The sequence below is a fragment of the Peromyscus eremicus genome, chromosome 8a (genome assembly GCF_949786415.1).
Source record: "Peromyscus eremicus chromosome 8a, PerEre_H2_v1, whole genome shotgun sequence".
Taxonomy (NCBI): Eukaryota; Metazoa; Chordata; class Mammalia; order Rodentia; family Cricetidae; genus Peromyscus; species Peromyscus eremicus.
Genome location: NC_081423.1, coordinates 67,452,117 through 67,477,829, shown reverse-complemented (window position 1 = coordinate 67,477,829; position 25,713 = coordinate 67,452,117). Strand labels below are relative to the sequence as shown.

General features: G+C 42.2%; 1 protein-coding gene and 1 pseudogene across 7 annotated transcripts in view; one reads left to right on the top strand and one right to left on the bottom strand.

Moving 5' to 3' along the window:
• The window catches only part of Acaca (acetyl-CoA carboxylase alpha), a 270,501-nt gene that overhangs the window by 204,146 nt on the left and 40,642 nt on the right, over positions 1–25,713 (bottom strand). For 5 of the 7 annotated variants that reach the window (XM_059271384.1, XM_059271383.1, XM_059271385.1 and 2 more), the window contains one exon: positions 48–94. In XM_059271384.1, the coding sequence (XP_059127367.1) occupies positions 48–94 (47 nt within the window). Of the gene's footprint in view, positions 1–47; positions 95–13,485; positions 13,555–19,623; positions 19,861–25,713 lie in introns of those variants that run through there. The other 2 variants (XM_059271387.1, XM_059271388.1) reach the window with 2 other exon arrangements.
• Positions 16,825–17,512, top strand: LOC131917518 (large ribosomal subunit protein uL22-like; annotated as a pseudogene).

Below are 25,713 nucleotides of genomic sequence, written 5' to 3'. Positions count from 1 at the left end.
AAATTTGTATTACATTGTAAACATAAAAGAGTATTATTGAAACTGACCTCTTATAATTCTTATTGTCTCAGCAGATATCCACCTCCAAAAAGAACTAAACAAAGAGAAAAACAGAGATTTTGAAGGTTGCTTTTTCTGTTTGCTTTTTTAATACCAAATTTTTGTCAACTCTAGTTTTATTCAGTTTAGTACAAAAATAGTAAAATTCAAAATATGTTTTCTTGTAAATATTACTTAACTTGAAGCATAACGTTCAGTAATTACTTAATTATATAAAACAAAAGCATTTCACATTCAAAAACTTATTTCTAAGCATACTAAACAACAGTTCAAGCTTATTATTTCATAAAATAGCTTTTCTGAAAAAACTCTATATTCAAATGCATTACACTTATTACTTCTAATACTTCATTAAAAATGAGGCAATAGGGAGAAAATAACTTGACTCTCTAAAACTCAGGTTGAGAATGTTTCCAAATGGTCATAAGTATCCACAAAGACTAGAAACCAGGGAGAAAACATTCCCACCATACTAAATCCGGAAACTCTAAAAGACAAAAAAAGTCTCTACTTCCCAAATCCTAGGTTTACTTCTAAGCTAACAACATAAAAATATTCAGGGAAGAAGCTCTCCATTTTAATTATGTATAAGAAACATCTAGGCCGGGCGGTGGTGGCGCACGCCTTTAATCCCAGCACTTGGGAGGCAGAGCCAGGCGGATCTCTGTGAGTTCGAGGCCAGCCTGGGCTACCAAGTGAGTCCCAGGAAAGGCGCAAAGCTACACAGAGAAACCCTGTCTCGAAAAACCAAAAAAAAAAAAAAAAAAAAAAAAAAAAAAGAAACATCTAGAAGCTTTCAAAACTACCTGTGTGCAGTCAGACCTCTGGCCTATGCCTGCAATCCTAGCATTTGAAAGGTATTGGAAGGAGGATCAGAACTTCAGTTACCCTTGGCAATACATAAAGATCTAGGCCCAGTCTGGGTTATAGGAAACCCTGAACCCTGTTGCAAAAAAAAAAAAAAAAAAGAAAGAAAGAAAGAAAGAAAGAAAGAAAGAAAGAAAGAAAGAAAGAAAGAAAGGAAAAACAAAAAGAAACAAAACAAAACACAAAAAGAAATAAAAAATAAAAAACTTCTAAAATACCCATGTGAAATTCCACTCCAAATCTACTAAATCAGATCTGCAGTTGGAGGGGTTCCAAGTATCTGAATTACCTTTATTTTTATTTTATGTATGTGGGTGTTTTGCCTGCATATACATACACTGCTTGCATGCCTGGTACCCATGGAGGCCAGAAAAGGGCATTGGATTCCTTGTAACTGGAGTTGCAAGAAGGTTATGAGCCATCACATGGGTGCTAGAAATAGAACCAGGGTCCTCTGAAAGAGCAGCCATGCTCTTAATCACTGAGCCATTTCTCCAGCCCCAGATTTTTTATTTTTAAAGATTTATTGATTACGTATGCAATGTTCTGCCTGCATGTATGCCTGCATGCCAGAAGAGAGTATCAGATCTCATTATAGATGGTTGTGAGCTACCATGTGGTTGCCTGGAACTAAACTGAAGTCCTCTGGAAGAGCAGCCAATGCTCTTAACCTCTGAGCCATCTCTCCACCCTCCCAGGGTTTTTTTTAAATTGGTTCATTTGAGAGTTTCATACAACATGTTTTGATAATATTCGCCCTACCCTTAATTTTATCTTAATTAATATCTTAATCTTAAATTCAGTTGATAATACTAGTGTCTGGAAGGCTGAGGTAGAAGAATGGTCCATTCCCGACCAGCCTGGGCTACACGAGACCTTTTCTAAAACATAAAAGGGATGGCTCAGCAAGTAAAAGCACTTGTACCAAGTCTGGCAATCTGAGTTCAATCCCAGAACCCACATAGCAAGTTGTCCTCTGACCTCCACAGGCATGCTATGGCTTGCACACACACACACTCTACCAATAAATTAATGTTTGGAAAGAAAAAAACAAGATTTAGCTGTTGGTAGGAAGCTAACTAGATAGCTTAGTACAATGTACTTGCCAACAAGCCTGAAGACCTGAGTTTGATCCCTGGGACCCACGTAGTACAAGGACTCCTGAAAGTTTATTACCACACATGTGCTCACACACACACAAACACTAACACACTAAATAAATAAATACATAAAGAAATTACTGAATTTAGTTGTTAGTTAAGTGGCTATAGATACCCAGATATTTTCTTGAAAAGCAAGAAAGTACTAAGTAACTAAATAAACCCACTAAACCAAAATCCTAACAGAATTTCAAAACATTTCACCTGTGCACACGAAAGAACTAAATAAAGAAAGAAGGACTGGTTGAGAGTCTGTCTCAGAATCTCCAGATTATTTGATTTCCCTGCAACTAGTTACCAGTCTGACAAAAGGCTAATTCTCCAGAAAGGGTAAACAGTTTCTAGACTGGGGGATACCAACAAGAGTAAAAAGGTACTCTTACCGAACTGAAGCTGGTAAACATATTAAGACCTCACAAGATGTTTTGCAGAATCTGAAGAATTGGGGTGGGCTGGGGTGTTAGACAATTACTAGCAGGGACCTTACACTACTAACACTGAGGTACCTAGTTTCTCACCCAGATCATCCTGCGATGCAGCTAACAGTCAGTAGGGCCCACTCACATTGTCACAAGCTCTAATAACCTCTTCAATCCACCTTATTAAATATAAGCAGGTAATTAAGTTATTACCAGATGTCTGAGAAAGTACCCAAATGAAAGAATCAAGAACAAATAACTACTTGTAAAAAAAAAAAAAAGTGACCAAAGATTATGAAAAACAAAATAGAACTATAGGGAAGGAAGAATAAGGTAGAAGGGCTCAATTCCATTTCTGTTAGCCCTCCCATCCCCAGTCACATAACCCTAGTCTAACCCTGAGAAAATACTAGACAAATCTGAATTGAGGAAGAGTCTATAATATAAATACTGACCAGTCTTCGGAACTTGAAAGTCATTCGGAAAAGCAAAAAACCTACACAGATCAGAAGTTAAAGTACACGACCACCAAATGCAATGCAGTGTCATGATCTAGTTACCTGACAAGAAGACAATATGAGGGTGGGAGGGGTAAACTCTGGAAAATGTCTGCAACAAACAATACTCTAGGAATGGTAAGTTCTTCTGTTTCTTGTGTGTGTGTGTGTGTGTGTGTGTGTGTGTGTGTGTGTGTGTGTGTGTGTTGGGACTGAACAACCTAGGGCCCCCAAATGCTGGGCAAGTGTCCTGCCAGTGAGTACACCCCCATATCCAATGTTAGCTTCTTAGGTCTGATGAAGGTATGGGACCATGTGAGCTGTTCCTGCTGAGTAAATCTTAGTGAAAGCTGTGCAGGAGCTCTCTGTAGACTATTTTCATGCAAATATTACAATTACTATCTTAAAAAGTCTGACATCTAAAGAACTATCATTGTTATCCTAAAAGATCTAAGAGAAAATATTACATAGGCAAAACACAAATGGTGTAAACATATTTTTTCTTTTCTTTCTTTTTTTTTTTTTTTTTTTTGGTTTTGTTTTTTCAAGACAGGATTTTCTCTGTGTTGCCCTGGCTGTCCTGGAACTCACTCTGTAGACCAGGCTGGCCTCAAACTCACAGCGATCCGCCTGCCTCTGCCTCTCAAGTGCTGGGATTAAAGGCATATACCACCACCATCAGGTGGTGTATATATATATATATATATATATATACATTTAGATTTATTTATTTATTATGTATACAGAAGAGGGTGCCAGATCTCATTACAGATGGTTGTGAGCCCCCATGTGGGTGCAGGGAATTGAACTCAGGACCTCTGGAAGAGCAGTCGGTGCTCTTAACCTCTGAGCCATCTCTCCAGCCCATATATTTTTTAAAGAAATATTTTAAAACAAGAAATATACAGGGCATGGTGGCACATGCCTGTGATACCAGAAGGATCACAGTAAGTTCTAGGCCAGCCTGGTCTACTTATCGAGTTCCAGGCCAGGCAGGGCTACACATGAAAACTCTATCTCAGAAAAACAAACATGGGGTTGGAGAGATGGCTCAGTGGTTAAGAGCACTGGCTGGCTGCTCTTCCAGAGGTCCTAAGTTCAATTCCCCGCAACCACCTAGTGGTTCACAACCACGTGTAATGAGATCTGGAGCCATCTTCTGGCCTGCAGGCATACATACAGGCAGAACACTGTATGTATAATAAATAAATAAACATTAAAACAAATAAACAAAGGGAAAAGAAACCTAAAAATAATTTTTTACTGTTTTTTATGTAATATCTCACTGTTACCCAGGCTGATCTCAGTTTTGTGGGCTCAAGTAAGTGATTCTTCTATTTCAGTTAACATTAAGAAATAATTATCTTATTATTTATTACATTTGTTCATTTGTGTGTGCCCATGCACAAGTACATGTGGAGATTAGACAACCTGTGGGAGTCAAGTTCTTCCTTCCACCACTTGGGTCCTGGGGTTGAAATTAAGGTTCTGGGGCTTGGCCAGCAGGTGCCCTTATCCACTGAGCCAGCTCATTGGCCCAGAAATAATTCTTAAAACTTAAAAACAGTGATGTCAGGATCACATCACCCCTGACAAAATACGTAAATATTTTTTAAATTTGAAATTAAAAATATAATCACAGCAATAACAAAAAAGCTTACTATAAAAGATACAACTGGCCAGGCAGTGGTGGCGCATGCCTTTAATCCCAGCACTAGGGAGGCAGAGCCAGATGGATCTCTGTGAGTTTGAGGCCAGCCTGGGCTACCAAGTGAGTTCCAGGAAAGGCGCAAAACTACACAGAGAAACCCTGTCTCGAAAAACCAAAAAAAAAAAAAAAAAAAAAAAAAAGATACAACTAAGGAAATGTATTTTAAATCAGTAAAAGTTAAAGAGATAAACAATAAGAAACAAAAGAAAGTTAAAGAGCCTACTAAAAAGGCCCACCATATATAAAAAACAGCTCCCAAAAGAACAAAATCAAGGGCAAAAGTATGTATATAATTAATGTAACAATTCAATAGAAATTTCCCAGTAGGACAGGGCATGACTGTGGGATTAAGAATGTCCACTAATGAGGTGTGTGTGTGTGTGTGTGTGTGTGTGTGTGTGTGTGTGTGTAGCTCCATGGTGGAGCCCTTGTCTGGTTTCCCTGAAGCCCTGGGTTCAATCCCCAGATTAAAAAAAAAAAAAAGGGTCCACCAAACGCCTATCACAAAAAAAGAAAAACAGATCCCAAAGAAAGTGAATACAAGAAAAGATTTGGCAAACCAGGCAGTGGTGGCCTTTAATCTCAGCATTCAGAGGCAGAGGCCAGTCTGGTCTACAGAGTGAGTTCAAGAACAGCCAGGGCTACACCGAGAAATCCTGTCTTGAAAAAACTGGAGGGGGGGGGGAGAGGAGGAGGAGGAGGAGGAGGAGGAGGAGGAGGAGGAGGAGGAGGAATTGATAAGCTTCCAAAGAGGGAAAATTGTGTCTTCATACAAATAATCAAGAATCAAAACCAGACATAGTGGGCACTCAGGAGGCAGAGGCAGGCGGGTCTCTGAGAGTTCTGGTCTACAATGTAAGTTCCAGGGCAGCCAAGGCTACACAGAGAAACTCCATCTCAAAAAGATTTTTAAAAAAGGATCAGAATGCTGCTGGGCCAGCTGTGGCAGACTTTTCATCTCTGCTACTCAGAAGGCTGAGGCAAAACAAGTTTAAATTTAAGCCCTTCCCTGAACTACAATGAGTTCAAAGCCTAAGAATAGACAGACCCTATCTTACTTTTTAAAAAAGCCCAAATGTAGAGGGGTCAGGGATAACACATGAACACGGATCCACAGAACCAAATGATGGGGACTTATGGGGACTCACAGAGATCAGGGAGCCTGTAAGGGATGACCTCAGTCCTCTGCATATTTTGTTATGGCTGGTAGCTTGGTGTTCTTGTGGTATCCCTAAAAGTGGGAGAGGGCTGTCTCTGACTCTTTCACTGGCTTATGGGATCCTTTTCCTCCTTCTGGGTTGCCTGTCCAGCCTTGATGTGATGGTATGTGCCTGGTCTTTTGTTGTTGTTGTTTTGGTTTGGTTTTGGTTTTTCGAGACAGGGTTTCTCTGTGTAGCTTTGTGCCTTTCCTGGAACTCACTTGGTAGCCCAGGCTGGCCTCAAACTCACAGAGATCCACCTGGCTCTGCCTCCCGAGTGCTGGGATTAAAGGCGTGCACCACCACTGCCCGGCTGCCTGGTCTTATTGTAGCTTGTTATTCTGTGTTTGGTTTATGTCCCTGGGAGGCCTGCAGTCAGGGTGTCATATATGAGAGAATAATAATTTTATTAAGAAATGTTTTTATTCATTTTACATACCAATCACAGATCCCCCTCTTTCCTGAGAAGAATAATTTTAAAAAGCCCCGGCATGGTGATGCACACCTTTAATGCCAGCACTCAGGAGGCAGAGGTAGGCAAGCATTTCCGTGAGTCTGATGCCAACTTGGTCTACAAAGTAAGTTTCAGGACAGCCAGGGCTTCACCGTGAGACACTGTCACAAACAAATAAAAACACACACACACACACACAGCTATTACTAAGATGAGTAAGAAATCTTAAATGAGAGTATGAATTACAATTTTTACAACCATGTTAAATGGGAGAGGGGGTATAATAATTAATTAAAACAGAAAAATGTCCTAACTCTTAGAAGAAATAAGCAGAACTATTTATGGGTTTTCCGGCTTAGTTTGAAACAACTCAGAAAAAACACACAACAGAGAGCAGCAAAGCAAATGTGTCAAAATGTTAAAAATGGATGAATCTGAGCCAAGGGAACATTGGTGTCCATCGAACTACCATTTGTAAGCTAAAAACCTTGAAGTAAAAAGTGAAAAAATATATACACCCCATGTGTTCACTCTCATGATGACACTAAAGAATATTCTCCACCCAAATGAGGGAACAAACCAAGAGTGTGGAAGATGCGGGAGATGAATTCTCCAGCAGCAGAAGAGATGGTAAAGAGAATCCCCAGGGTGATGAGGAGGAAGGAGTCCAGGATGGCCATTAAGTGTTTGCAAGAGGCAAACAATTTAGGCTGGAGCCAGCCTGAGAAGTCTGACAGAGATTTTATAGATGAAAATTAATGGACTATCTGGCTCATATCAGTGACCTGAGAGATTTAGAAAACTGGTCTAGTTAATATATGATAACTCACAGAAAGCTAACAACAGAAATAAAGACCATTATTACCTCAAAAGAAAAAGTTGTACAGGAAAGAAATCAGAGGATACAACTAAATCCTATATAACATTTACACATTCATAATATAAACTTCCTGATTAAAAATAAGGCTATAAAGTAACTCATCTGGGTGGTCAGCTGGTGGATATAGGAAAGATAAAGATGAATAGTGAGGATAAGGAGTAGATTGAGAGCCAAATCTTCAATATCTATCGTAAGATATCAATAAGCAATGTTTAACAGTTGCAACAAGACAAGTATGTTACTCACACACAAAAACACATACCACAAATATATCTACCAAGAGAAACTGAAGTAGAATCCTAAAATGCTTAGGATTTTAATCAACTCTGTAGACCATGTAACTTTTTAAACTATAGGCAAGGGGTTAGGAATGTGGCAGAGAACAGGTCTAGGGTGTGTGATGCCCTGGATTCAATATAAGGGAGGGAGGGCGATAAGCAGTTGCCAGGTAAGGTGTGACCTATACCTCTAATACCAGGACTTGGTGACCCCAGACCCCAACGATAATAAATTTCTGTACAATAATAAATTTCTGGACATTTAGAGATTCGTAACATTTACACAACTTTAATCCCATCACTTGGAAGGCAGAGGCAGATGGAACTCTGAGTTCTAGGCCAGCCAAAGCTACATAAAGAAACTTTATCTAGCCGGGCGGTGGTGGCGCACGCCTTTAATCCCAGCACTTGGGAGGCAGAACCAGGCGGATCTCTGTGAGTTCGAGGCAAGCCTGGTCTACAAAGTGAGTTCCAGGAAAGGCGCAAAACTACACAGAGAAACCCTGTCTCGAAAAACAAAAAGAAAAAAAAAAAAAAAAAGAAAGAAAGAAAGAAAGAAACTTTATCTAAAGCAAACAAACAAAAATTTATAATTTGGGGCTGGAGAGATGGCTCAGAGGTTAAAAGCACTGACTGCTCTTCCAGAGGTCCTGAGTTCAATTCCCAGCAACCACATGGTGGCTTACAACCATCTGTAATGAGATCTGGTGCCCTCTTCTGGCATGTAGGCAGAACACTGTATACATAATAAATAAATCTAAAAAAAAAAAATTATAATTTATAACATTAGATGTAAATTATCTAACTAGGCTTGGAAGCACAAACCTGTAACCTCACTACTTGGAGGAAGAGGCAGAAGGAGCAGACGTCACAGTCAGCCTTGGCTGTAATGGCCCCGATGTGAGTTGAAGCCCATCAGTAAACTGTGTAAACTATGTCTGAAAACAAGCAAACAACCTGGGTGAAGTACCAGGAGCCTCTAATCCCAACACAAGAGCCAAGAGGATTGTCGAACTGAAGGTCAACCTGACCTACAAAGTGAATACTAGACCAGCTTGTAAGATGTCACAAAGGACAAATCAGTAAAATATTTCATAACTAGTAAGAAATTAAAGGGGAGAGGGGACTGCCCACCTTTAATACTAGCACTCAGAAGCCAGAGGCAGGCATATCTTTGTGAGTTCAAGGCTAGCATGATCTACAGAGTGAGCTACATAGAGAAACTCTGTCTCAGAAAAAAAAAAGGGAGGGGGAGAAAAAGAAATTAAAAACACTGTTTACTATTGGTGTGGGTAACAAGGTGGCTGTAAAACAAAAGACAGGAGGGTAAATACTGCTTTACTCTTTTGTACTTTTTGAAATTAACTTATATATGCATTATTAACTGAAGATTTTAAAATAAGCTTAGTAGCCAGCTTTCTTGTTAACCCAAGATGCTATGACCCCTTATCTTAAGCATTTAGACAACGAAAATATTATTCACATATTAGTACTGTATGTTTTACTATGGAATTGACTTTTTTTTTCCTTTTGGAATGCGCTCTGTAGACCACACTGGCCTTGAACTCAGATCCTCTGTCTCTGCCTCCCAAGTGTTGGGATTAAATGCATGTGCCACCACTACCTGGCTAGGTCTATTTTCAAACTTAACAAGTTCATTCAAAAATTTCAAACTTTTGTTATCATGTCAAAAAAAATTATTTATACAGGCTAGTTATAAGATGACCTCTTCATAACTTGGATATACGGCCACGTGACTTCAAAACCCAGAGTTATAGAACAGTGACTATTTTTGCAGTTCCTCATGTAATGAAGAGTCAGAACAGAATGCTGAAAGGATGGAATGAAGTTGTCTTCTGGCATCAATTGAGGCCATCAACCTTTAGGTACAGTGATTAACATCCCTTTTGGGTTTCATTTTTTACTCTTTCTGAGAAAGCTTTCTTACTACTTCTTATGTAGTCCTTGGCTCACCTGGAACCTGCTATATACACCACACTGGCCTCAAACTCACGGAAGTCCTCCCGTTTCTGCCTCCTGAGTTCTGAGATTATGGACAAGGGCCACCACACCCAACAAAATCCCTAATTGTGAAACTACCTCTCACCTGTCTCCTTAAACATCCCCAAACCAGATGGCGTAATGGCAACTTGAATAACAAATTGGTAAGAGAACTCAATCATTAGGACACACTTAATGAAGATTAACTGGCTAACCTTGTAAGAGCTTATGCCAGATCAGATGCACTCTTCATGTAAGTGCAACATTCTTGTAAAACTACGACCAAGTTTTTTTTTTATTTAAATCATGTCAAATTAACCATTACATTCAAGTAAAACTGAGAATTCTCACTGAAGTTTCAGAAATTAAAAAACAAACAAACAGGAATAAACTACTTAAACAGGAATCTGTTAAAGTGGATGACCGATGAGGACTACCTTCAAAGGGCCGTCTTCAACAGTGATTAAGAATTTTCTTTCCAGCCAATGAGGCTTCAATGTTTATTCACTTCTTCATAAGCCTATTGATTTAAATGTATAGAAAGATGCTTGATGTATAGCTTCTACAGTTACTAATCTTTAGGAACATGCTAATGGTCGTGAGAAGGCTCAGCTAGCAGGCACGCTTCGAGAGCACGCCTGGCCACTTGAGTGCAGTCTTTGGTGACAAGATGGGAATGAAAAAACTAACTCCCCAAAACTGTCTTCTGACCCGATTTTGCTCCCTCTGGTCCATATGCACATACAAGTAATTTTTTTTTAAAGTTAGATAATGATGAAATAACTTTTTTTCTGAAGTGCTAAAAGAATAGCCAATATCTCCTAAGTAGAAACATTAAATTTAAGTGTATTATTATACGATTATTTATTTTTGTTTCCTCATCCAATAATTAAGGTATTGGCCAGCCTAGAAATGACAAAAACAAAAACAAATTTAAAAAAAAGAATACCTAATTTTTTAATATTTCAAAATGATGTCATCTACAAATATCTTGGTCCTATTCATAGATACCCTGGGACTCATGTGACCTGGGGGCTGTAGGTTGGAAATGCCTTAGTTTTAAAGAAAGGCGCAGTGGGGCTGAGGATGTTGAGCTGGTGAAGTGCCTGCTTAGAATCCACAAAGGCCTGAGTTCAGTCCCCAACACTGCATAAAAAAGGTGAGAAGGGCCAGGTGTTGGTAGTGCACGCCTTTAATCCCAGCACTCGGGAGGCAGAGCCAGACAAATCTCTTTGAGTTCGAGGCCAGCCTGGTTCCAGGACAGGCTCCAAAGCTACACAGAGAAACCCTATCTCAAAACAAACAAACAAACAAAGGTGAGAAGACCAAGGAGACCGCTCGGCACATAAAGGTACTTGCCAGGAGCCCACATGGTAGAAGAGAACCAACTCTCGTAAATTGTCTTCTGACCACATATAAATGCGAGCACACATGCACACGCACAATAAATGTAAAAAATAAAAAAGTATGGTGGTGCACACCTGTAATCCCTGGAGGTAGCTCAGCTGGTAAAGGGGGTTGTTGTTGAGGTGATGATCCGAGTTCAATCCCCAAGGCTCACAAGACACAGAAGGTGAAAACAGATTTCAGACTGTCTTATGATCTCCACATGACATGTTTATGCTCCCCACAAAATATGAATAGATCCAGGTTTTGGGGTTGTTTTTTTAAAAGGGTAGGGAAGATGACTCTGTGGGTAAAAGCACTTGTGGAGTCTGACAACCTGAATTCAAACCTGAAGACCCACGCATGACGGTTGTCCTCCCACCTCCACACACGGACCTCAGCACCTTCCTGACCACACGTATACACACACAAACACACAGAAAAATAAGCAGATCCAAAACAAGGAAGAAGAAAAAAATAAAGGAAAAGCCGAGTGTGGCCTTTAATCCCAGCACTTGGGAGGCAGAGGCAGGCAGATCTGTGTTTGAGGTCAGACGGGTCTACAAAATTCCAGGACAGCCAGGGCTACACACTACACAAAGAAATCCTACCTAAGGGGAGAGAGGGAGGGAAAAAGAGCAGAGAGAGGAGAGAAGAGAGCAAGGGGAAAAGGGAAGAGAAGAGGGGAGAGAGAGAGAGAGAGAGAGAGAGAGAGAGAGAGAGAGAGAGAGAGAGAGAGAGAAAAGAAAAACACAGAGCAAAGTATGGTGGCACATGCCTAGTACTTGGGACACTGAGGAAGGAAGACTCCAAATTCAAGGCTGAACACATGGAGACCCTCCAAATAAAAATAAAACACTAGCTTCAGACCAGTTAAACCAGTCTGTGGGACAGGTAAAAATTTTCCTACTCACTAGCTGAAAAGTGCTCTACACCTGAACCTGTTCACAGCACTTTAGAGTTCTCCAAGGCTAGCTTTCACAATGACACTTCTTGGATATTACCTAGTTATGGTCTGATGTATAAATTCATTAAGTAAAAGGCCCAGTATTTCCCAACTTTTCCTCCCATCTTAAAAACAATTTAATCTTACCTTTGACGTATTTCTATTCTACTTTGGTAAAACATAAGCAAAACCTCTACAACAATAATAAACACAGGCAGCTTTGGAAATTAGTATTTTACTGTTGACGGCTTTCACAAACCCACAGGTTTTGTTAATTATTAATGGGGTCGCATCTATATTCCTGTTAAGGCTTAAGTAGTACTTAGAAATAAAGAAACGGAAGCCAAAGAAGTAGGAAGAGACTTGCTACTTTGCAGCAAGCAGGCATCTACTATCTACTATGCTAAAAGCGATCCTAGTTTTAAACAACACAATGCTTTCCCAACAAGTGCTTGTCAAGTGAGCACAGAAATCCTCAAGACAGATAGATGTCAAGGGCATCCCCATTCATGAAGCAACAAATTAGGGTATTCCTATCCCCTAAGAGAGAGGAAACTATGTAACCAAAGAAAGCATACTTCTCAGCCTGAATTGTATGATGAGAGGGGAAAAAGAAACAGAAAAGTCAAAAGAAATCAACTTCTGAGAGTGAAGGCCAGGTCATTGGATTTATTCTGCACATTGGGAAGTTTCTGAAACACTTTATGTAGACGTGGAATCAGGAAATCCTAGAGTCCTTTGATTTGTCTTAAATCTCCCAACAAAACCATCTAAAATTATTTCCCCTGAGCAGTTCTACTCCTGTATGCTTTTATAAAAACCCACAAGGCCTACATGAAGCCCCTGATCTTTAAATCTGATTGGAAGTGTCCACTTGCCGGATACTCAAATCCAAAATAATACCGGCCCAGACGTGGGCAGAATCTCCACGCACATTTTCCTCTGAAATCTTTAGCTTCCCATCACGTTCTTGGGTCCTATTTTCAAGAGCTGCCCTAAACGATCAAGACTAACGCCAAAGGAGAGTTAAGAACTGGCGAGTACGCTTTTCCTACTTCCGTCTCTCATAGAAACCCTTAAATGCTGCGAGCAGGAACTGGCAGAGGGACAGCCCGCCTGGCCTGGGCTCTCCCCGCGATACAAAGGCGCAGTGAGAGCCACAGCAGCCCGCGCCTCTGCGCCCCACACCTCTCTGGGCAAGAGAGGAACAAGACTTTCCATGCAACCAGACCCAGCCCTCAGCACCCGCCTCCCACGTGCTCGTCTCCTCTCGGAGCCCAGGGTCGGACGCAAAGATTCAGCCCCGGCGAGTGGCAGCAAGCACCGGGCAGACACACCGGGTCCTCCCTAAGGGCCCTGGGCGGCACTCCTCCCAGGTTCCGGGGTTTCGGCCCGCAAGCCCGGGACCCCAGAGCCCTCCACACGGAGCTCGGGGGAGGGGACCTGGAGGCCGTGGTGCTGAGGGGAGGACCCGGCTGCCCGGCTGCCCGGCCCGGGGGCTGCATGGGATGGAGCCCCACCGCGTGCGAGCGGGCGGGCGGGCGGGCGGAGGCTGTGAGGCCGCCCCCTGCCGGCTGCCCGGCCCCGGCCCGGGCCGCTCCGGGTTGGGCTGCGGCCCTTCCCTCACCTCAGGCTGGCGGCACGCACCGACCGGCGGTCGCGGAGCCCCTGCGCCGAGGCGTGCTGGACAGGAGGCGACGCGGGCGGCTCCGCGATGGCTGACAGGCGCTCGGCAGGCCGGCTGGGCACCGGGGCCGAGGAGGGCGGGGCTTCGGCGGCCCGCCCCGCCCCCGGCCCGCCCCCGGCCGGCCGCCCACCTCAGTCACCCAGCCCCATGAGGTACGCGCGCGTCCGGGGTTACTCCAGGCCGTTCACCTCCGACCCCGCTCCGGGCAGCCGCGCGGTCCGGGCGCCAGGGGGAGGGGGCGAGGCGCGGGCTCGGGCCGGCGTCAGCCAATGGGCGCGCGGCGCGGGGCGGGGCGACGTGAGGCGATGCCGATGGTCCGAGCGCGGCTCTGCCATTCGGGGCCGAGCGGTGCGAGGGCGGGCGGGTCCCGGACGCGGTGGTTGTCCCTTCTGCCTGGGAGGGTTTGGGGCCAGCCCAACGGCTCCACCTCCCGGCGGAGTGGATGAAATGGTTCAGCTCGAAGCTCGCAGCCAGAACCTGCGGCGAGTAGCGCGGGAAGGGAACCCAGAACCCAGTGGTGTGGTGCGGTAGGCAATGTAGGGGCCCTGCCTGGATGGACCGTAGCATTGCTAATGCTGACACTAACAAGGTCGGTATCGTGCCCACCCACTGCCGTCAGATTAGTGCAGGCTAACCAATGCAACTAATCCATCACCAGCCCCTTTGCTTAGCTCCCCAGCCTACCTCAAAGGAGCTGTTGATGATGGATCCTGGAGTACTGAAGAGAAGTGTTAGTAAAGAAAGTTTGGTGGGCAAGACCGGGTAAAAAGGACAGCAGTCTCATGCCTGCCTTCAACAGTTAAGTGCCAGTGAATCCTGACTTCTTAGGTTGCCTTCCATCCTGTACTGGGGTTGCTCCAAGCCTACTGAGGTGAAGCCAACAAATTAGTCTGCCACTTCACGGCAAGACTGTCAGGGCAGTGTGTATTGTCGATTAATGGTGACTGGGAGAATTCCCAACACAACGCAGCCATTGGGCATAGGTGCAGTAACAACGAGAGGAGAGCCATGTGAGTTCTAACCTACTGCAAAAATTCAGAGGAGTACCCAGAGTTCTTTTCCCAGTCCTTACACGAACCTGTGATGAAGGCCGGGAAAGGTGCAGAGAACACCATGGCCAAAAGTATTTCAATGCCAGAGGGCAAAAAGTGAAAAGGGTAGAAAGCCACACCCCAGGAAACAAATTCTTGGATGGAAGCTAAGACAGGCAGATATTAAGATTGGTCAACAGGAACAATGGGATCCCTCATTACCATTAGGTGGCAGCTTCTTCAAGAATTTATCCACTCACTTTTGAAGTAATAAGGATTGGAAACAAATTGGAGAATTAGTGAATTTTACAAAACAGTGACCTATATTTTAACAGTAACTGTGTCATTGGGATAAATTTCAGCTGAACAAAGAAACTCAGAGCTTTAAAAAAAAAAAAGATAATTGAGCAAGACTGTCTGGTTTAACAAGATGTTCGACTTACTAAGAATGATCTGGGAAGCTTTGCCTTTTCATAGTAGTACTCTCTGAAGCTGGCATGAAGAAGTGACCAAGGAAAGAAATTTTAAAAACCTTGGAGTTGCCTCTTGTTCTTTTACCTTTTATATGGTACAGTCTCTTTCTCTAGGATTCTTAATGGTGTTGCTGTTTGTCAGCTTTAGGGATACTGCAATAATGGATTTACCCTCTAAACTTCAGGACTGTGGGATGTAACCATTCGCCTCACACGTGCAAGACCCTGGGGTCCATTCTCAAGTGAGGTATTCAAATAGTCCAGCTTTCGGGGAGTCCGGCCAGTGACATGGTTTAGCAGGTACAGGTGTTTACCATCCAGCCTGAGGATCTAAGTATTATCCTTAGAACCCACATGGTTGAAGAAGAAAACCGAACAAAGTTCACAAGTACACTGGGGCATACACACACACACACACACACACACACACACACACACACACAAAATGTCAAAAAAAAATTTTTAATGAACTACTCAAGGAAAGGCCTAATGAAAGAGCTCTAAGAAAGAGTGCACTTAGGCAGAGGCAGGAGAATTGGGCCTTAGGAGACTGAAGAAAAACACAAAATAGCAAAAGGCTACAGGGAAGAAAATCAAGAATAAGGACAGCCCAAGACCACTTCCAAAGAACCTGTTACCAAAAGCTAGGACACAGACAAGAACTGGCAAAGGGCTATTTCTCTAAGACAGTGACTCCTGGAACCAGAACTGGTCCTGTGTGCTGTGCTGTGTGAGGCATGCCAAGACCTGCCTATCCTACCCTAGGCTTTTTAGAGCTGGTCTCCACGAATCCTTGCCACACAAGCCGCATGTCTGGAAGAGGTGGAGAAGAAAGCCAAAGGGTGGAGAAAACATACCATACAAGACTAACAGGTAGAAGAGAAGGAAGTGAGTACACATTTTAGAAGCTGAAACTAGAGGTCTTTTTCTGGGCTGAATTATATCCCCCAAATCCAATGCTGAAGTCCTAATCTACAGTACCTCAAGGTGTGTGTAGGGGGTTGGAGGTAGGGTCTTTAAGGACCTTACTAAGTTAGAACAAGATCATTTAGGGTAGACCCCAGTAAAATAAGACTGGTGCCATTAAACAAATGAATATTAAGATCCAGAGAAGATCCTTTGAAGACAGAGAGAAGACAATGATTGACAAGCCTAAGAGAAATTTTTCAGAAAAAAAACCAACACTGCCAACATTTTAATCATGGACTTTTAGCCTCCAAAAATGTGAAAAATTCTATATTGTTTCTGTGATGTGGTATTTTTGTTATAACCACCCTAAAAGACATAACACAAGGTCTCCAAATTTTTTCAAGAAAGTCGTGTAGTGGCTGGAGAGATGGCTCAGCAGCACTGACCACTCTTCCAGAGGACCTGGGTTCAATTCCTAGTACCCATGTGGGTGTCTCACAGTCTGTAACTATAGTTGCAGGGAATCTGACACCCTCTTTTGGCTTCCTCAGGCCCTAGACACACATATGGTACACAACAAACATCCAGGAAAAACACTCATACAATTAAAAAAAATTTTTTTTTTTTTTTTTGGTTTTTTGAGACAGGGTTTCTCTGTGTAGCTTTGTGCCTTTCCTGGGACTCACTTGGTAGCCCAGGCTGGCCTCGAACTCACAGAGATCCGCCTGGCTCTGCCTCCCGAGTGCTGGGATTAATGGCGTGCGCCACCACCGCCCGGCAAAAAAAAAAAAAAAAAAAAAAAAAAATTTTACAGATCTTACAGGAAGTCAGATCTTCCTGTAAGTAGCCTGAGGTGACCTGTGAAAATGGTTCACTACTTTCTTGACCCAGAAAACCCTACAAAATCATGCAAATCAAGAGGTTCAAATCCTCATGTTCACTTTAAGAAAGCGAAACTCCCCAGGCCATCAAGGCTATGCATATTCAAAAAGCCACCAAGTGTCTAAAAGACGGCACTTTAAAGAAGCAGTGTGTTCCCTTCTAGCAGTATAATGGTGGAGTCAGGTTGGCCAAGCTAAACAGTGGCTCAGGATACAGGGTCTGTAGCTCCAAAAAAGTGCTGGATTTTTGTGTCATGCTTAAAAATGCAGAGAGTATGAACTGAGGGGTTGAGATGTAGGTTCTCTAGTCATTGAACATATCCAGGTGAACAAAGCACATAAGATGTGAAGACAGAGCTCATGGCTGAATTAGCCCATATATGTGCTCCTCTGCGACATCGAGATGATAGTCACTGAAAGGGACACACTGCCCCAAAGCCAGAAGAGGAGGGTGCACAGAAGAAACTTGAAGAGACAAAAACTTATAACACAGGAATAAATTCAGCATAAATAAATGCAAGTTTAAAAAATGAGGGGGGAGCTGGGCAGTGGTAGCACACACCTTTAATCCCATCACGAGGGAAGCAGATCTCTATGAGTTCGAGGCCAGCCTGGTCTAGAAAGCAAGTTTCAAGACAGCCAAGGCTACACAGAGAAACCTCTGTCTCGGAACACACACACACACAAATGAAGTTGTCTAGAGGTAAGAGGAATTGATCCTAAGCATCCCAGCTCCCTTCATTGATCTCTTTCCCTGAGATCCTTGTCTTTACAGTGATTACAATCTATTTGGGAAGACAAAACTAGCACTCTTAAACAGTACCTATATCTCATTCCTTAGATGACAGTCATGAAAATCTGTAAAGGGCATAGGTGAGAGATGATAAGTTCTCAAAAGCAGATAAGCCCATATTTATCTAAATAGTATATTAACATTTTCCATGTAGTTCCATTTGGCAGTCATTTCTGCGTTAGATAAGAGCAGTATTTCTCAAGGTATGCTGCACTGGCCACCTGTAATAGGAACACTGGAGTGCTTGTTTAAAATGTAGCTTCCTGCGGCTGGCTGCAAGATGGCTCAACCTGTGACGGTATTTGGCACTGATCACGATGACCTAAGTTTGATCCCCAGGTCCCACATGTTGGAAAACAGAATTAGAACAGCCTCCTACAAGTTATCTGACCCCACATCAGCACCAAGTCATGCTCATACCCACATGTATACACCCCCACACCAAAAAAAAAAAATGGAGATTCTCTTATACAACATATACTTGTATATATGAATATATGCAATCAATATATACAATAAATTTTTAAAGAAAAGAGGAAAGGGGGCTGGCAAGATGACTCAATGGATAAGACATTTGCCACTAAGCCTGATGACCTGAGTTCAATCCTGGAACCTACAAGATGGAAAATGAGAACAGATTCCCACTAATTGCCTCCCAATTTATACACACACACACACACACACACACACACACACACACACACACACACACACACACATATTTATGTATCTATGTATGTATATGTAATTTTTAAAAGGGAAAACGTAGACTCTTTTTAAAAAGGAAACCTAGTCATTGTCCACATTGAAGTTTGACAACACAAGTTTAGTATTTAGCATTATTGTCCCTGTTTGCTGCCAGAGTATCTTGTTGAATAGCAATGTCTCCAACATCTGTATTTCTAAGATAGCAATCTTCAGGTCAGACTTGAATTAGAGAAGGAAAGAGTATCTTTATAGTCCTGGAGTTGGAGCGCAGTGGTCGAGCATCTGCCTAGCATACCTGTGGACCTAGGTTCAATGCCAATACCACAAAAGGGAGGGGGAGGAAAGAAAGTGCCTTATAGAAATGGAGGCTGGGAGGTAAAATACCCAGATGTTAGCTGGGTGTGGTGACACAAACCGGTAATCCCCGCACTCAGAAGGCAGTAGCAGGAGGATCACCACAAGTCTGAAGGCAAGCTAGTCTACATAAAGGGTTCTAGGTCAGCCAGGGCTACATAGTGAAACCCTGAATAAAACAAAATAAAACAAAATCAAGATGCCTCTTCCCAGTGACCCCCAATATTCATAGTCTGAACTGGCTTCTAGAATTTCCCATAATTGTTCTTAATTTTTATTATTTTTACATGAATTGGTGTTTTGCTATGGATGTTGGGTCCCCTGAACTGGAGTTACAGACAGTTGTGAGCTGCCATGTGGGTGCTGGGAATTGAACCTGGTCCTCTGGAAGAGCAGCCAGTGCTCTTAACCACTGAGCCATCTCTCCAGCCCCTCCAGAATTGTTTTCATACCTTTCCTTATGCTGTCAGACTTATCATTCCTCTTGTTTTTCTGAATCTTTTTAGTCCTTGAAAGTCTCATCTTCTCTTAGACACTAGCTCCTCTCTAGCTTCCACTCATCTTTTTCCTGTTATTCTAGCAGCAATATGGTTACCAGCACAAGATACAGTGTTTAAATTCCGCTGTAATTTTGTGTGCATGTTGAATACAGCATCCTACAGTTCAGCACCCCTCTTTGTAACTCTGAGAGTAAGGCCAGGGATAGATATTAGTTAGTGTTTCATTGATTGAAATAAAGATTAGCACTGGGCAATGGTGGCATAAGCCTTTAATCCTAGCACTCAGAAGGCAGAGGCAGGTAGATCTGTGAGTTCAAGGCCAGCCTGGTCTACAGACTGAGTTCCAGGACAGCCAAGACTATACAAAGAAACCTTGTCTCAAAAAACCAAAAAGAAAAAGAAAAAAGAAAAGAAAGATTAGCACTGTACCTGAGAGGCCACTGTGCTCCTGATCTCTGCTTATCAGTCTTCACCTTGCCTTTGGGAGGCAAAGCCTCCAGTAAGTTACTTAGCAGCTCTATTGATGATCAGAATTCAAGAGAGCCAGCCCCTTGCCAAAAAGCTGTGGCTCCGGTTGTAAGATAAAAGGCACAAAGGCCTTATCTGAACACCAGTCCCTTTGCTCTGGTCAACCATTCAGGTTTGTCCAGAGTTAAGAGCCTTACGGAACCTCACACCATAAGGTCAGAAAATCTCCTCACGGAGGCCTCTTTATAAGACTGGTCCTGGTGTCGAAAGGCAAGATTACATTGCATAATGAAAAACAGTGTTTATACTGGAGACTGCCCACGATATTTTCACATGGACACCAGGGTTTTCACAGTGTACTTTCAGCTCCCCCTCCCTCTTATGATCTAATCCCAAACACTTCTAGTCTCTAGCTACATTTTAGGAAATCCCACACCTTAGTTTCTTCTTCCATGAGACCTACACACAGATGTGTGTGTGTGTGTGTGTGTGTGTGTGTGTGTTATAGTGTGTATACATATATGTGCATATACACCTATACCACAAAACTAAACATCTGGAGAAATGTTAAAGACCTTTTTACTTAAAGGCAAAAAAACAGGATAATTTATTTACTTGTTGCTTAGTCCTGGGATTCTGACCTTGTGTTGCTCTGCTTTACAACCTACACACCTCATTCTCCTACAGCCATGAAAGACTTCCTAGCTAATTATTTCCTTCCCCTGTCATTAACCTCTGTTTAAGTTTTTTCAGTATCTCCATTACGTCATATCAGACTTGAGTTTTTCCTGCTGCATGTTTAAGCATTTGTCTTCCGCAAAATACCCTCCACTTCCCCACTGCTGCTGTTATACACGAAGCACAATAAATACTAAAAATAACATAATATTTGCAGTCCTTACTATTAAGGAACACTGATCCACTAGTCAACTTCTTCTTATCCTTTCATTCCTATTTTCTTTTTCTTTTGAGACTCACAGCCTGAGCTAGCCCAAATTCTTCCTGCTTCTCCCTTCAGGCTTGTGACAGCCACACCTGTCTCCCTTTATTAGATATTAAACCAGCTTTCACTGCTTCCATCTTTAACGAGAAAAGCACTTCTGATAAATAACCTAGACATACAGGTAGAAAGCTATCGAACAAATCCCGTTCACCAGTGGACCTCCTGTTCCGATACAACTGATTTGCTTAATGAAAACAAAGGATGATGACAATGGAAAGGAAATGTAGCTTAAATCAATGAATGAAATGCCCATTATCTTTTGAATAGGAGTCAATACAAACTGAGAAGAACTGATTCTTGGTAATCTAAAGCAAAGATAAGGGAAGCTTCTTTTGTGCTCTACACTATTTAAAAAAACAAAACAAACAAACAAACACAAAAGCCCACCCAACTGGAGCTGTTTAATCAGAGACCAGGCCTAAATCCCAAACCTGTCACTAATTAGCTTTGTCACTAATTAGACTGTGAGCAAGTGGCTCCTTTTCTGTGTCTATTTCCTTGACTATACAATTAACTCTATATGGTGATATTGTGGATGAAATATAATCAAAATGTAAAGCCTCTAATACAGAGCTGGAAACAAAGAAGTCACATAGAAAATATGACTTGCTCTTTTCTCTGTATGTCCCCTTCACTCATTTTCTATGAGTACTTAGAAAACATTCCTATGGATGACCACTTGCTTCAGGAGTTCTATGGTATTAAATTCTATGTTATTAATTCAGGATAGCAGAGTATATGCAAGAACCAAGCAGCATTTTACCCTTGCTTGCAGAGAGAGAGCAAATGTCCATGATCTTGGGTTTTGAGACCAACCAAAGGGATACACCTGGGTCTGCTCAGGCTCATTTCATGTCATACTGGAACAGTTCTTTGGCCCCTCTGTCAAGAATATGGAACAGGGAGCTGGCTCAATGGTTTAGAGTACTTGTTGCTCTTGCAGAGGACCCAGGTTTGATTCCTGACACCCACGTGGTGTCTCATCATGATCCATAACTCCAGTTCCAGGAGATCTGATGCTCTCCTCTGACCTCTGAGGGCACCAAGCATGCACGTGGTATATATACATACATGCAAGCAAAACACTTACATATAAAATGAATAAATATAATAAAAAATTTTAAAGAATATAGAACAAGTATATGTTACAAATGGAATTATTATTAAAAAATCTTCTTACAAAATAATTTATGGGACTGGAGAGATGGCTCAGAGGTTAAGAGTACTGGCTGCTCTTCCAGAAGTCCTGAGTTCAATTCCCAGCAGCCACATGGTAGCTCACAACTATCTCTAGTGGAATCTGATGCCCTCTTCTGGCATAAAGTCACACATGCAGATAAAGCACTCATATACATAAAATAAATAAATCTTTAAATTTACTATAAATAGTCAAGCTGAATATAACTTATATATCCCCTAACCTAGCTTCAACCTTTATATTTATACCCTGGGAAACCTTCAAATAAGTTCCAAGAATATTACAACAGTAGAGTATTAAATTGTGCTACATTCATAAAATGGGGTATTGTAAATCACTAAGTACAAACAAAAACTTGCTACATGAAACATTGTGAATCAATTTTAAAATTAGTACTGAGCAAAAAATAAAACAGAGCTGGGAGTAGTGATGCATGCCTTGCCTTTAATCCCAGCACTCCGGAGGCAGAAACAAGCAGATCTCTCTGAGTTCCAGGATAGTCAGGGCTGTGTAGAGAGATACTATCTCAAAATAAATGAACAAACAAACAAACAAAAAAGAATATATAGGTTTCTAATTTTAAAAGACAAGGCAGCGGGGGGCAGGGGAGGGCACACACCTTTAATCCCAGCACTTGGGAGGCAGAGGCAGTCAGATCTCTGTGAGTTTGAGGCCAATCTGGTCTACATAGCGAGTTCCAGGATAGCCAGGGCTACACAGAGAAACCTTGTCTTGACAAGGCCAGAGTGATGACATATCCCTTTAATTCCAGGACACAGAGGCAAGCAGACCTCTGTGAGCCTTGTCTGTATACCAAGTTGCAAGCTAGTCAGGACTACATAGCAAGACCTTCTCTCAAAAATAAATAAATAAATAAATAAATAAATAAATAAATAAATAAATAAATAAATAAATAAAAAGAGGCAAAAATCTGAATGAATGAGAACAAAGTATAATGATTCATATATATGAAGGTTGCCACAAAGGTTCCCATTGCTTTTCATTCCAGTCTAAATTTTTTTCCAGTCTAAAATTTTTATCAATTATTTATCGATTCTTGGGAATTTCACACCATGTACCCCAATCCCACTCACTTCCAAGTCCTTACATATCAGCCCTCCACCCTTGCACCTCCCCCCAAAAGAATTGTTTTTTAAATCTATGAGTTGCTGGAACAAGTGAAGGGGAAGGCCCTCTATGACTCAGGGCAACAGCAGGATACCAGAGGAGTCTCCGTGAGGGTCCAGTATCAGTATCGATGGTACAGCAGAAGCCAGAGGCTTTAACCACACCGACAACTCATTGCAATGAACATTTGAAAGTAAAGCTGTTTGGGCAAAAGGGTACACTTCATGAACAACCTAAAATTTTTAATAAGAAATTCTTTTTAAAACAGGCAAAACTCACCAGGCAGTGGTGGCGCATGCCTTTAATCCCAGCATTCAGGAAGCAGAGGCAGGCCGAGCTCTGTGAATTTAAGGCCAACCTGATCTCCAGATCAAGTTCCAGGACAGCCAGGGCTACACAGAGAAACCTTGTCTCGAAAAATGAAAAACAAACAAAAAATAAACAAAAAAAACCCCAAAACTCATTTGTGGTGATAAGAATTAGATAATTAGAGAATAGTTATTCCTAAACTGGGCATGGTAGGTTTTCCCTATAATCCTAGCACTGGGGAGACTGAGGCAAGACTGTCACAAGTTCGAGTTTGACCGTGTCTCAAAACATAAATTGATTAGTAAGACTGGTAAGATGGCTCATCAGATCAAGGTGCTTACTGCTGAGCCTGGCAACCTCAGTTCAATTCCCAGAATCCACATGGTAGAGGGACTGAACTAATGAAGGTCCAAAGAGGTTAAGGAACTTCCTTGAAACAATTCAATCAATGACGGGGCCTCAACTAGAACCTTAAAAGGCCTCCTGGCTTCTAGTCAAGGGTTCCTCTTCCAGACCAACTCTGACTGTTCCTTCCCTTTTCCCTACTCTTTCAGAGGTCACAGCTGGACACAGCATCTCTACCACTAGATATTTTGTCTTAATTTTAGTTTTGTGTCTCTGCTTCACAGAGTGCATATTTCAGAATTCAATTTGACTTCAGGGCATCCATGAGTAGGTTCAGTTCTTAGTACACACACACACACACACACACACACACACACACACACAGGAAAAGAAAAGAAAACGTCTCCCAGAATTTATAAACGAAAATTGCAATTTCATCTTTAGCCATGCATGAGATTGCTTTGGGAAAAATGAGATTTTCCTCTTCAATGACACAGGGTGAGAAGTGAGACTTCAGATCCATTCCGACCTTTGCTGCAAGGTGGCAGCACTGTCATGTGGCAGCGACTGAAAATTTTAAACAGAACAACAGGGAACCACAAGGGAGTAGAGAATCATGTGATCACAGGAAGGGAACAGTCAACAAAAATCATGAAACCCCAGGAAAGCAACGGAGCCCTTTAATCTGCTCTCCTGCGTTGAAAGAACCAAGCAACTGCAGCAGAGGAAGAGAAGCAGGCCTAGGGGAGATTTGCTGCTGGGCTGGATGCCCAGGGCTTCCTTTATCCCTTCCCCATTTTTAGCCAGCAAACTGTCCTTCAGGGATCTCCCTTCCATTAATGTTTCCCACCAAGACTCTGATGCTTAGTTTGGCCAGATTTCAAGCTGTATAGAGGAGTCCGTACACAGGGTGCTACTTAAATAGTAATTTAAATCGCACAAAGCCCCTTATGTAAAGTCCTTCGAACCAACTCTTTATGTGATTATCAATCAAGAGTTTCAGCCTCCAGAATCTTCTCATGCATAGCCAAACCCATGCGGGTTTCAAAGAAGCACATTTGCAGCTGGGAGGAAGGCTGTGAAGGCTCTGGACATCGACAAATATCTAATTAGATGTGTCCTTCTTTATGATCGCACCTAGCTATGCTATCAAGAAGTCTTTAGAGTCAGGCATAGTGGTACACAGCTGTAATCTCCGTTCTTGGGAGGCAAAAGCAAGAAGATCCTAGGTTCAAGGCCAGCCTAGACTACAGAATGAGTTTCAAGAAAGTCTGGGCTGTAAGGGAAGACTTCTTAAAAAAATCTTTAGAGCTTAATACTAATTACATACTCTTTTCGAAAAGAAACAGTTGGGGGGGGGGATTCAATAGCAGCTATTCCCAGCTGCAGACAGTATCACTCATGCAACATATATAGCTTTCTTACAACCTCTTGACCCAATTGCTGTAAGAAAGTTGTTTTAACTATACTCATTCCATTATTCATAAGTGTGAAAAATACACAATTCCATAGATATTCCCAAGCTCATATGAACTTATGGTTATAACTGTAAATGAATTCCAGAGATCTTTTGGATGAGACTCAGTTTATACAAGGGAAAAACTGAGATCCTGAGTAGCCAAATAATTTCCCCAAGGTAGCCAAACAGGCGTGAACTAGAACTTAGTTCTACTGATTCCTAAAGTCCAGTGTTCTCCCCAACATAAGGCACTGACTCATTCAGCCCTAGTTTCTTCCTTTCTCCTAGAAATTGTACCTCTTAATAGGCATCTCCATATCGCTTTATGTTGGTGTGTATAGCTATGTGCCTCCACCAGAGAGCACAGCTGTGAATGAGTACGTGTCTATCTGCAAGTATTTATGGAGCATATCTTTGGGTGTTTATGCCCTTTCTGTTAGGGAAATCTTTAGATAATGACAGTTCTCAAGTTGGCAGCAGTGAAGCTGGACCGGACCTTCAAAGTCAATCATTAATAAGCAGATTGGGCTTTTTCTCCAATCAGCTATATTCCTGGGTCTTCAGGAAACAGGGTAAAATAGTCAGGGTAGAACCAGATAGTCAGAGTGC